At 35.8% G+C, this 13,825-nt stretch overlaps 1 protein-coding gene across 1 annotated transcript in view; it reads left to right on the top strand.

Annotated features, from left to right (window-relative positions):
- LRIG2 (leucine rich repeats and immunoglobulin like domains 2) overlaps positions 1–13,052 on the top strand; it is a 40,658-nt gene extending 27,606 nt beyond the window's left edge. The window contains exons 12-18 of the mRNA XM_083358272.1: positions 258–421; positions 1,353–1,673; positions 3,262–3,543; positions 3,961–4,410; positions 5,179–5,328; positions 6,601–6,885; positions 8,601–13,052. Of these exons, the coding sequence (XP_083214398.1) occupies positions 258–421; positions 1,353–1,673; positions 3,262–3,543; positions 3,961–4,410; positions 5,179–5,328; positions 6,601–6,885; positions 8,601–8,830 (1,882 nt within the window). The 3' untranslated portion in view covers positions 8,831–13,052. The remainder of the gene's footprint in view (positions 1–257; positions 422–1,352; positions 1,674–3,261; positions 3,544–3,960; positions 4,411–5,178; positions 5,329–6,600; positions 6,886–8,600) is intronic.
- Positions 13,053–13,825: the final 773 nt, after the last annotated feature.

The following is a 13,825-nucleotide window of genomic DNA, read 5'->3' as shown; positions in this document are numbered from 1 at the left end:
CTCTCTCTCTCATTATACTTTGTTGGATGATGTTTTTTTAAGTTAGTTGGTTGATATGAATGTAAAATATTAAAGGTTAACATCTACAATACATTTTAGGAACATCAGGCATATAATACTGAAATGTTAATGAAGATTTTCAAACATTTTTAGCAGGAATAAGCAGGAAAAAAAGAATCATGCCTGTAACTACAAGCAAGCTGTTATTTCTTTGCCTTCCAGCTTACAGCATTTTTCCTTGTGCCTTATGTTTTCAGGTTGTTGAACACTAGCAGCTTATTGTGTGACTGCCAGTTGAAATGGTTCCCACATTGGCTTTTCCACAGCCGTTTGCAGGACACTGTCAATGTTGTTTGTGCTCATCCTGAACGGCTAGCTGGAAGGAGCATTCTCAGTGTGAACACTGAAGATTTTGTTTGTGGTTTGTGTTCTCTTACCTTTTTTAAAAAAATAAAATGTCATTTTATAATGAACCTACTGATAATTTTTATCCCAAAAATGGTTGCATGTATGAATTATGAAGGAAAATATGAGTTCACTAACTTGCCCATCAAACATTCTGGTTTATGTGAATTTGATTGTGTGAATTTGATATGATTTTTGGTGTATATGTTAAGCATATATATTGCTAGCCCAAATGTTGGTTCAAAAACCTTAGACTCAGATTTCAGAAGTTGTCTGGAACATTTTTTGCTAGTTTGTTCAGTTAACAAACTTGTTCAGTGAACAAAGTTCAGCAGAGCCAGATCTTCAAATAAGTCAACCTGGATGTTACAGGAAAGCTTAAATGATAGAGAAAAAATATAAGTACAGTGGCCTTAATACTTTGGAATTTTCTTTCTTTGAAAGCAATATTGTTAATATTTTTAGGGGTAAGTTCCATTGGTTTATGGATCATGCCTGGCCTTGCATGGGATACTGAGGTCTCCAAAAGTCAACTTGACAGGGTGAAATAAAAGACACTATTTCAAATATGGCAACTGTAAGATGTGTGAACTTCAATTCCCAGAATTACACTTACCTTAAAATTGCCAAGATTGAAAAATATTTTTCTAATGAATGAAATGTATATTTTAAAAATCTGCAGCACTTAAATGTTTATATATTTTTCTCCTAAAACATTAGTTTGCTTACAAAAATAGAAAGTGCTCAATTTCTTGCTCCCATCAATTGTGAGGAAGCTCTGGGAGCTACAGAAGAATGGGCCACATGCAAATCTTTGGCCACAGTTTTTATGAAAGGTTTTATTTTACATTAGCAGTTGTACAGTATAATGTTAGCTTTGACATTTTTTTGAAGATGGGCACTTTGCAGCAACCAATATATTGTCTCCATGTTTTGTTTTTTCATAGATGACTTTCCCAAGCCACAAATTAGAACACATCCTGAGACAACAGTTGCGCTTAGAGGAACCAATGTTACCCTGACTTGCAAGGCAGTGAGCAGCAGTGATTTGCCTATATCTGCTGCCTGGAGAAAGGACAGTGAAATACTATATGGCACAGATATAGAAAATTATGTCAGGTACCAACAACAAGATGGTGAAATCCTGGAATATACTTCTATCCTGCATGTTTTCAACGTGAACTTTACTGATGAAGGAAAATACCAGTGTATCATCTTCAATCACTTTGGGTCCAATTATTCCAACAAGGCCAAGTTGACTATCAATGGTATGCAGCAGTGAGAGTTTTGTTTTGCTTTGTTTTAAGAAGAAAAAAAATCCTTGAAATGAATATGTTTAAAAGATGGAATTGAGAGCCTTTATCTTTCATGTAATTCCAACAGTCCATTGCAAGCAAGCAATTTAGATCTCTGGCAAAAGTGATTTTGCTTTTCCCAGGTAGTGCTGTGTGGAGAGAAGAGACATCTAAGAGAAAGAAATGTGTGTTTACATAACCTTTGACTATAGCTTCACTGATACATGATACAAACCCAACAGATCACTTCTGTGGTTTCATCAGAAAAAAAAAGGATTTCATAGTTTGTTTAGCTTCCAAATGTGTGCCAACAGTCTTTCCCTTTTCAGTTTCTCCCTAAAATAGTAGGTAAAAAAAATTAACTGGTGCTGAAAAGTTATGAAAGACTTCTCACATAGAGGCTAGGCATAAGGACCTTTTTCATTTTTTTAAAAAGGGGGAAACAAAAAACAGCACAAAATTACTAAGGATTTTTAACTGTAATTTAGGGAAAAAGCCATAACAAATGAGTTAAGTCCAAAACAAATAAGCCATGTTACAGTTTAACCCAGTGTGTTAATTAAATTAGATAACAGCCAACTTGCTTCTTGGCTCAGTGCTCCCAAAAGGACTAAGCTGAATAAGAGGAAGAGACAGCCACAGCAGTTCCATGGGTGGAGATGGTTGGGGCAACTGCAGCAACAACAGCTTCTGTGTTTTTCTGGAGCTGCCTGTTTGGTTATGTCTACTGGAGCAGGGGTCCTCAACCTTGGCAACTTTAAGACTTGTGGACTTCAACTCCCAGAATTCCTCAGCCAGCTTCCCGGGAGTTGAAGTCCACAAGTCTTAAAAGTTGCCAAGGTTGAAGACCCCTGTAGTAGAGTCAAGAGAGTTGTAACCTGAGAAGTTAGTGGTAGCAGCATGCCCCTTCCTTTACATCAGGAGAATGACTGCCCAAAAGTATTTGGGCATGTGAATGCTGCCGTTGCAGGGAAATGGTGCATTCTACCTCCAGATGGGGGAAAATCTTAACCAATTCACAGGAATCGTACTGAACTAACCAAGAAGTAAATTACATGGAAAATATTTGCACTTTATTTCTTAATGTACTAAATCACATCATCCCAGTAAGATTGCCCAGACTGAGGATGTTTTATTGTGTTTACTATTATGAAACTACTTTTTTAATCTTAAAGGATGAAAAGATTTTAAAAAGCTAAGATAATATGGGTTGTTCCAGAGAAACTAAAAATCATTTTGCTTTTTTGTTTCCCCCTTCCAAATCATTATTAAATCTTGGGAGTAAATTATATTTTGAAACAAGGCGGATTGATGAAATCTAGTTTTTGATGGTTGTGAGTTTGTTTTTGGATTTTTTTTTCAGTGGGCAAACAACAACTATCTTTTGAGTCAGAAAGTGCATTTTCGGGTAATTTTTAATCCCCCCCCCAAAAAAAATCCAGATCTTTTCCAAATGTTTGGTATAAAAATGTTTAAGGCTTTGAACAAGGAGAGAATTGTGGATTCTATGTGTTCTGCATAAGGAAAATTCTCATGTTAATTCTACTGCATTGTCATTCAGAGTTGCCTTCTTTTGTGAAAACTCCCATGGACTTGACAGTACGTACCAGAGCCATGGCTAAATTGGAATGTGCTGCAGAAGGCCATCCACCACCCCAGATATCCTGGCAAAAAGATGGTGGCACAGATTTCCCTGCAGCTCGTGAAAGGCGCATGCATGTGATGCCAGAAGATGACGTCTTCTTCATAGTAAATGTGAAAATTGAAGATATGGGGATTTATAGTTGTATGGCACAAAATGTGGCTGGCAGTATATCAGCAAACGTAACATTGACTGTGTTAGGTAAGCAGACTTAAAGCTACATGAGTCATTTTACTAGACCTTCATACTTGGATATATTTCAGGAGATTTGCACCTACAGGGATAAGATCAGAAGTCCCAGTTGTCCCACTGAGAAAGTTAAAATCAGTTATTATGTGTTAGGTCTTTGGCATTTTTACAAGGGAGGAATGTTAGGATTGTGGTTAAAATAATAATAAAATAATAGTGACATAGTGCAGTATCAGAAAATGCTAGCCTTAGATTTAGGCAATGAAAAACAGTACTGTTTATTTGGTTTGAATTTAAATGTGGTCAGATCCCACAATCAAATTGAACATCTCCAAATATTTATGGAAATATTTTCCCTTGAATATGTAGTATAAAGATATTTAGTCTCTGTGTTTGTAAGTACTTTAAATATTATCTTTATTTTTCCAGAAACTCCTTCATTTGTTAGGCCTCTGGAAGACAGGACTGTAGCTCAAGGTGAAACAGCTGTTCTGCAGTGCATTGCTAGTGGCAGCCCTGCCCCTCGCCTAAACTGGACCAAAGATGATGGTCCTCTGACAGTGACCGAACGGCATTTCTTTGCAGCTGCCAATCAACTGCTCATCATTGTAGATGCGGGATTAGAGGATGCTGGAAAATATACTTGCATTATGTCTAATACCCTTGGTACAGTGCGTGGCCATATTTATCTACATGTATTATCCTCACCGAACTGTGACTCATCCCAAAGTGGCATTGGAATTGGAGATGATGGCTGGACAACAGTTGGGATTGTGATCATTGTTGTGGTCTGCTGTGTTGTAGGCACCTCTCTAGTTTGGGTGGTTGTTATCTATCACATGAGAAGAAAAAGTGAAGATTATAGCATCACTAACACAGGTGGGAAACCTGCTAATTTAATTTTATTGATTTCATAGTTAACATGACAATTGGTAAAGGGAATTGAGTTAATTCCATTTAAAGTGGCTTAGTAGAAATCTGTTTGCACATCCAGAAATACCTGTTTCATGAACCATCAAACCTCTTTCAGAAACGTAATGCCAGAGCCTTTGATTACCATATATACAGCCTATAGAAGTGATCATATATAAAGTCAAAATACTGAAGTTTAAGAAAGCTGTAAATGAATATACACAAATTTCTTGTTGTTTGTGATAAGGTTGCAGTGTTTAACTGGGGTTATTGCATAATTTTTTTCAAAAATTACATTTTGTCATATCTTCAGAAAAATTAGTGTTATATTATGGAATTAGTGTGAAAATTATTAATTTTTTATAGTTTAATAAATGGCAGTAAATTAGCATTAGAAAAGAATAAATGAAAATGATTTCAAGACATTTTATTCTTCTAGACCAGGTATGTCAAACTGCCGGCCTGCGGGCCGGATGCATCATGACAAAACTGCGCCCTCCCCATTGCTGGCAATGGGGGAAAAGTCACGATACGTCACATGACGTCATGTGACATCGCGAATTTGACATGCCTGTTCTAGACATACTAGGTAAGTTTGCTTTGTACAGTGTGAGGTTGTTTCTTGATACGCTGCCTGAATGTCACTGTCTTAATAGATACCTAATTGCTGGATAGTTTAATACCATATTAAAAATATAATGGTTAACTATTGTTCCCCGCCCCCTTTTTTTCCAGAAGAGGTAAATTTGCCTCCTGATATTCCTAGCTACTTATCTTCTCAAGGGACTCTGTCAGAGCCACAGGAAGGCTATAGTAATTCTGAGGCAGGAAGCAATCAGCAACTTATGCCTCCCTCCAATAGTTACATACACAAAGGCACAGATGGTAAGTCCTATTTATCTTATTCTTAGGCAAAAATTAGATTATTTTCCACAGCCAGTTTACTGTGACCCACCAAATTCTCGATTGTTGAGATTTTTCAAAGAATGTAAACCGAATTACAATTAATCAAAGCACAATTAAAGATATAATTAATCTCTTATGTAGTACATACTGTTGGTAGTCTTCAACACTGCAGTCATCATAAATATGAACCACTTGCCAAGCGTCTGGATTTTGATCACATTATAGGGATGCTGTAAGTGTGAAAAATGGCCATAAGTCACTTTTTTCAGTGCCGTTGTAACTTCAAGTAGTCACTAAACAAATGGTTGTAAGTTGAGGACTACTTCTATAAGCATATTCTGAGTTTGCAACATGGCTAGGTGAACCAATTTGGGTGTCAGGTGTGAAAATGTTGTCTTTATTGATATACTCCTTGCATCAGCTTAGATAACATTTGCCCTACCTCCTCAGTCAGTTCACCATCGCTGCGGGGCTAGTTTTAGAATCATTCAATCATTTAAAAAATGATTCCATTGGTTGGTTTATTTTCTTTTTTTGTGTGTATTTGCTTTCTTTTTTAAAAAAATTACTCCCATCAAAATGATTAAAATCAGGAAGGTGGTGGAGGGTGAGGAAGCTAAGAATGTTTGGTAAAGGAGAAGGCTATAAGGAGAAGGGAAAATTCTTGTACTTTTCTGGATGCACTTGTATGAAGCAAGCAAACCCAGAACCAATTCCTGACAGTCATGAAAGGGGAGAATAGTTAAAGAAGCATTTCCTTCCCTCCCCCCATCTTTCTAACTGGTGCCTTCCAGTTTTCCTGGACTAAAATCCTATCATACTTCTGACCGATTGAAGCTCTCCTAATAGCACTTACAAAGTCAAGTGCTGGGAGAAAGCATCTCTTAAGCCTGAGGGGCAAGGCCTGGGATAAATTGGCAAAGGTTTGCTAGTTTCTCCTCCTAATTCAGATGACACAATGCTGAAATTGGGTTCTCTTCTCTCCCCCACCCTCCTGCTGTTAGACTCATTAAATGCTCATTATGAGCAAGCCGCTCCTGCACTGAGCAGGAGTTGAATTATTGAACTAAATTACTTCCAAAAGTCCCTTCTAAATGTCTGATTCTATTTCTTCTGGCTTTTGTTTGCAAAACTCCATATCCTCCAAGATTTTCCCATAGATAGTAAAGTTGCTTGATTTCGATGCTTGTTTTCTTAGTAGAAGCGATCCTGTCAAAGTATTCTAACTTACCATTATTATTTTTTCATTAGGTGGCACAGAGCCATTGGTGATCTGCTCGGATTGTTATGACAATGCCAACATCTATTCCAGAAACAGGGAGTATTGTCCTTATACATACAACGCAGAGGAGGATCCACTGGATCAGTCATTGTCCAGCCTAATGGTACAGATGTCTAAAGAGCCTTATCCTGGATGCCCTCAGCATGAAACCACAACTATTAATAACTTTTCAGATGGCCAAGATAGGTCTCTGTGTGTTAGCAGTCAAGACAGGCTACATGAGAGGAAACCATGTTCTCAGTCCTGTGGCAGTGGTAAGGGCTTTTTTTTTGGTTGATGTTTAAATGATTTCATTTTCATCTGAATAATGAATTGTCTGTTGTAAAATACTTCATAGCTACATTGCAAAATATATTCTGAATCTGCCTTTTTCAGAGCTTTGTTTTTATTTTATTTGTTTTTATCTTGCCTTATTTTTATAAATAACTCAAAGGCATTGAGCATATCTAGTACTCCTGTCTCTCCCATTTTCCATACAACAACCCTGTGAGATGGGTTTAACTAAGAGTGTTACTGGCCTAAAATCACCCAACTAGTTTTCACGGTTAATGTGGAACTTGACTTCATCGACTCCCAGTTTCTAGCTTGTTGCCTTAACCACTAGATCTAATTGGCTCTCAGATTTTACTCTTATTGTTGATGTCCAGTCTCCAAGCTCCATTACTCAAAAGATATCTAAATGTAATTTGTTTATGAAGCCAAAAGAATAGGTTATGTAAACATTGTCTTTCATATTTCCAGAAGTCTATTTTTAATTTGATTTCTTGTATAAAAAGAAAGGAAAAAGATACAAAAAAAGGAAAAAAGTAAAAACTCTGTGTGTGTGTGAGAGAGAGAGATACTTTTAAACATAACATTTAACTATGACCATACAGAGCAATATTAATTAGTTTTCCATTATGTCACTAGAGAGCCAGTTCATAAGTAGACAATGAATATATTTCATCAATCCAAGATTGTAAATCTAGGATGGTTCTGTCTTGCCATTGTAAAAGAGTAAATATTTTTGGTTGTGCCCCATAAGTTGATAAGTTCATTATTCTTCATGTAATGTATTTGAAATAGCTGATATATAATTCCAAATCACATAATAATAACTATCTTGCTCTTTCCTAAAATCATATTAACAAACTTATGGATATTAAGCAAAATAGGAAAACATATGTGTCCCTCTCCATAATTTTATTTTCCAATATAATGAAGTCATGGCCGTATCTTTTAAAACATTTTATCAAGTGTCCAATAAACATGAAAATTCTGAATTGCTTTCACGTTGAGATTATAAGACTTAAATAAGATTTAATGTTTACGATTCTTGCAATTCATTTGTAAATCTGGTTTATTCCAAATTTCTGTTCCAACTTTCTTTAAAAAATGTGGTTTTGACCAAATAGGGAAAATAAAAGATATTTTAATTTAATATGTTGCCACTCCATAGATTTAGATAACCTGAATGTTTCTTTCAATTTTTTGATGACTGGATGAATCAGAAATTAATATTATTAGCTCATGAATTCCCCCCCCCCCCAAAAAAAAAGATTAAGCTCAAGTTTTCAAACTGGGACTATCCCACAATGTAAACTGTCATGTAAATAAGAATCAGAATTACACAATATCTTTCAACTATGCCTTGCAGCATTTAATGCAGGAAATAAAATATAATTTTTGACTAAAAAAAGGTCTAATAAATTTACTAACTTGGAAGCCAGGATGCTTCTATAAATATTAGATATATGTGGTTCTTAATAAGTGTATTTAGTAGTTTGGAATACACTTTGGCTACCTTATGTTTTTGTAGATATATCCGAATATATAGCTTTTTATAAAATGTACAAAAATATTCCTAAACATAGAAAAATAGCAAATACATGATTTAAATGTACTATTATAGGTAAAATTGGTGTTGTTGGTGAGAATCTTAGTGCTGAGGTTGTTTACAAATTCAAATTTCTAATTTTTCCTTCCACAGATCTTTTTCAACAGTCTTTATGGGGTATCAATAATGATCTGGGGTTGTTGCACCCTCATTGTTCATCTCCATCTAAGACCCATGAGGTGCCAGAAGTTCTGCGAAATGAAGGCATCACAGAGAAGGAGCCAGAGCACATTATTCCTCCTAGGCTTCATCACAGATTACATGAATACAACTTTGATTTTAACAGGACTCGGGACATGCAAGAGCATCGTGAAGCTACATAAAAATGAAATAAACATTAGCAGCTTGAAGCATTTGTTAGTATTGTTGCTACCTCACATTTTGACTCATGGCAAAAAATGTTTCATGCTTCCAACAGAGGCCTAATGGAACAGAACACTGCATGCTGGAGGGCAAAATCACTTCTGCTATTTTCCAATAAGTACCATATATTAAAGTTCAGTCTTAAACGGATGGTGAAAAAAAAGAAGATACAACACAGTGATGGAAATTGATAAAAAGTGTCTCTGTTGTCTTGGAAACATTCCCAAGAATGGTTCACATACGTTATATTTCCTGCTGGGAAAAAAAACTTTAAAAGAGCTTCTTTGCAAGATTTCTTAGTATTCATCAATATGAAACTTGCTTGATTTTTTGATCCATCTGACAACTAGCAAGAATTCCCCTCAGTATGTCCGATCACAAAATCTATTTACTTTTTCTCTCTGAAGTATTCAGATGTAAATATATACATATAATATAAATATTTTGTATACACTAATGGAGATGAGAGACTGAAATGTAAGGTGTTTTTTTTTTAAATCATGCCAAATATCACATCATTCTGACTTCCCTAACTTCCAGAAACCAGAAATTGTTTACTAAGAATGATGCAGATGGGTTGATTCATTATTATTATTATTATTTGCACTCCACAATTGGAGTTATCAAATGCTCTGCCATTCACTGGAGATTTTCATTCTTTGGTGGCTCTTCCACTTTATAGTTTTATGTATGGGTAGTAATTGATGGAAGGAAGATTGTGCATAAGGAGAATTTCTTGTGAGTTGGTCTGTGGATTTTATCACAGAATATGATATGTATGATGTGTGAGATGGTTAAGTTGATGTATTATTGGAAATCTGAACTATTAATGTGAAATCATTTTTAAAATTTCATGGATGCTGGAAATTTTACTTTTTTAAAGCTTAGAAAGTTTAAACTGATTATCTCTGTTCACACCCATGGCTGAGAAATTAAGCAATGAGTGTGTAAGATGTGAAGAATTAAATGAGTTGAACATCAATGGTTAGTCAGAAAACAGTGTTTCTCAACCTTGGCAACTTTAAGATGTGTGGACTTCAACTCCCAGGATTCCCCAGCCAGCCATGCTGTCTTCCCCATACTCCCTGATGCAGGCTGAGTCTACACACATGATATAACAGTGTAACAGTAAAGGAAGATTATCTCAGAATAACAAAGGGTATAGACCAGATATGTCAAATTCGCAACGTCGTGCGACGTATCGGAGCTTTTTCCCCATTGCTGGCATTGGGGTGGGCACGGTTTCCTCATGATGCGTCCGACCCGTGGGCCAGCAGTTTGACACCCCTGGTATAGACCCTCAATAGTCTCAGATTGCTTTTTATACTGAGATAATCTTTTTTGCTATTCTTGAATAATCTGTTTGCTAATTTTTCCTATTATAATAATACAGAGTTCTAGATTGCAGCTAGAAAACATCTCATAAATGTTTGCTATGGCAAATGCTTGTATTCTGATAAAATGTAGGAAAAATATTAGCTGTCAGTGTAATCCCACACATTTATTCAGATTTAAGTCCCATTAAGTGCAGTAGGCTTACTCTCAAGTAAGTAATTATAGGATTGTAGTCCTATAATTAGCAAATTAGCTACAGTCTGAATTTCTTGTAACATCTTTTCTCAGAGTTCAATAAAAGGTACTTTGTAAACCATTTGGTGTGCTTCTATAGTAAAATGTTGGCATGAAAATTTATTAAGGCAAATATATTTCATTTGTGTCCAATATTCCTGCCTTGTAGAAAAAAATGAAGACTGAGCTTTTCTGGAGAGCTTTTGGTGTTTGATCTGTGGTTAGAATGCAATTCTGCAGGCTACTTCTGCTGACTGCCAACTGCCAGCAGTTTGGCAGTTCGATTCTCACTGGCTCAAGGTTGATTCAGCCTTTCATCTTTCCAAGGTTGGTAAAATGAGGACCTAGATTGCTGGGGGCAATATGCTGACTCTAAACCACTTAGAGAAGGGCTATAAAGCACTATGAAGTGGTATATAAGTCTAAGTGCTATTGCTATATTGTACTGGGTTTTATCTGCCTTATTTCTATGTTACTTTATAGTATTTCTTTATGTGCATTGACATAAAAATTGTATAGTAAATTAATCAATCAGTGACTGTATCCCCACTAATGGAAATAATATGTACTAAGCTCATGAGTAATAGTTAACTGGAAAAGGCCTCTTTCTACTAGCTGGAATTTTAGTGTTTCTGTTAAGACTCTTATTATATAAAGCCTGAATTTCTGGCTGGAAGCAGTAAAATTCCTGTGTTTTGTTTTGTAACTTAAGAATCCCTATGGGCTTGTCCCACTTACAAAAAGTAACCAGCCAGGTAACTAAGCAATGAAAGAATGAACTCATTTAAGTAGTGGTTGCTTGCCCTTTTGGTTTTTGTACCAGTGGAAAGTGCCAACTTACATATTGCTTATTTCTTCATAATATCAGTGTCCCAAATCTTACAGGGATCTCTTGTCTGAGTTCTGCAGCAGTGCTGAAAATACAAAAGTGAAGGCAGATTATTGTCAGCAAGTAGATAAAGCTCGGCTTTCTAGGGCACAAAATAACAGTCTTCTTTTATCCAAGATGTTTGCTTCAAAGTATTGAACCCCCCAAAAGTTAGCTTTTGATTAATCTTGCTTGCAGCTACAATTTTAATGCTTGCTACATTATTTTATGTGAGAACCATACCTGAACTTTAGCAGCAAAAATGGAGATATAAAATATACAGAATGGCCAGGAAGGTGATGATACTTCTGTTAATAAGATAACAGAGGCACTTTATTATCATTTTAAGTGTGAGTTTTAGAAATGTATAAGAGAAAGGTTCCACTTAAAAACCTTTGGTAAAATATAGGTACTCTGAAAAGGATAAGAGTCAGACTGCATTAAAACTCTGTTTTGTATCTCTGAGATGTGTGCTAAAATAGCCAGCAACAGAAAGTTCTGCATTAGAATTTCTTGCTGCTGGTTTTGCATCTTCTTCAGGGTGCACATGTACCAGATAGTTAAAGCATTTCTATTTTACCTGATGTGAAGTTAGCACTTGAGATAATTTTCCTTCACTAAGTGATGAAAACAGGTTATGGGAAATTGAGACAGTTTGTGAAGAATCTGATACGGCAAAGCTGGAAAAATATGTAAGACCAGAACTTCATTTCATCTTTGTATATGCTTCCTGCCAGATTGCAAATGACATATTGCACAGCTCAATATTTTATTATTCACTCTGGAAGTTCAGAAGCTTCACTGTACAGAGACAAATTTGGTAATCCAAACTTCCTTGTTAGATTAAGGAAATTCCCATTTAGCAACCACAAGTGGGACTGGCAACTCAGCTATTAAGCAGTCAGAAAGTGAAACCATGGCTGTCTTAGGATCTTCAGCTTTCTTTTTCTTTATAGATCTGTGAAACTTGTAAATGCGGGGATTGATTGTGAAGTTACTTTTTCATCACCATGATAACAATGGTGGCTAAACAAGAACTACATATTTACATATCCTTATTAAATAAATTTGGATTGCTGGCAAAGAATTAAATTAATACAACAATTGTCGCAGTTGCAACTGCTGCCTGTGGATGGCCCTAGTTTGGGCTGATACAGGCAAAGGATTTCGCACATATTTGAGTCAACGAGGTGCTCAAAAACAACTCAAGACACATATCCTTATGTAAAACAATTCAGACAGCTTTGGGGCTAGGATGGGTTCAGCAGTCAGGCTAGAAATCTGGAATGAATGAAGTATTGAGAATATGAGCACAAGGATGTCTAAAAGTAAATTGTAGAGCAAAGAATTTAAACATTTTATAGCTTCTTTAAGCTATGTTTTGGGAAAATGACTTCCTAGCAAGCCAATACTTGTACTATTCTGAAAACAAAATCTATCAGCAATTGTGTCTGGGATTAGAATTTAGGCAATTTTGAAATATTTCACTTATTTGTGCTTTTTTAAAGTGGTTGTTTTGGCAGTTTGCAGGGGGGGGAAATTTCTAATACTTTTTTCCAATGCCAAAGAAATTATAGCTGTAAATATCCAAGGCAGTGGAAATCAATGTTTTCTTATAGCTGTTCTTTCCTTGTAACTATTTATATTTTCTCATGTAATCAGAATGTATATTTTGTACAGCATGTGTAAAATGTTTGTCTATTGTAATATACCTTATCCAATAAAGGAATACTTAATTAACTTTTTGGGTTTGTCATGGTCTAATTGTTAGGTAAGTAGTCTTCTGAACAATTGCATAGTTTGCATTACTTGTGCTCCATGTTTGAACACCCGGGCTGCCTTGAATTTGTCACAACTAGAATTATCTAACAAAATGAAATTCAATAGTGAAAAAGTAAGGTTCTACATTTAGGCAAGAGAAACCAAATGCACAGGTATAGTATAGGTAGTATCTGACTCAATAGTAATAATTGTGACAGGGAACTTTGAGTCCTAGTGGACAATCACTTAAATTTGAGCCAGCAGTGGGGACTGGAGGCTAAAACATATAAAGAATTGTTGCTGGAATTGGGTATGTTTAACTTAATGAAAAGAAGGAGTAGGGGTGATAATATTTAAGGAGTTGCCATAAAGAAGAGGGGATCAACCTATTCTTCAAAACATCTGAAGGAAAGACAAGAATCAATGGATGGAAACTAATCAAGAAGAGAAGCAATCTAGAACTGAGGAGAAATTTCCTGATAGAACAATTAATGAATGACCTGCCTCCAGAAATTGTGGATGCTCCAATATTGGAAGCTTTTAAGAAGAGACTGGATAACTATTTACTTGCAATGGTACAGGGTTTCCTGCCTGAGCAGGGGCTTGGACTAGCAGACCTCCAAGGTCCCCTCCAACTCTTATTCTGTTATATTTTTACTTTTCATATCACATAAATGAATAAATACTATTTTTGCCTTCTAATTAGGATTAGATTAATTCACATGAGAAAAGCACATCTTCCTTCTCCTATCCTTAC

The sequence above is a fragment of the Vipera ursinii genome (genome assembly GCF_947247035.1).
Source record: "Vipera ursinii genome assembly, chromosome: 3".
NCBI lineage: Eukaryota > Metazoa > Chordata > Lepidosauria > Squamata > Viperidae > Vipera > Vipera ursinii.
This window is presented reverse-complemented; position numbering and strand designations above follow the sequence as displayed.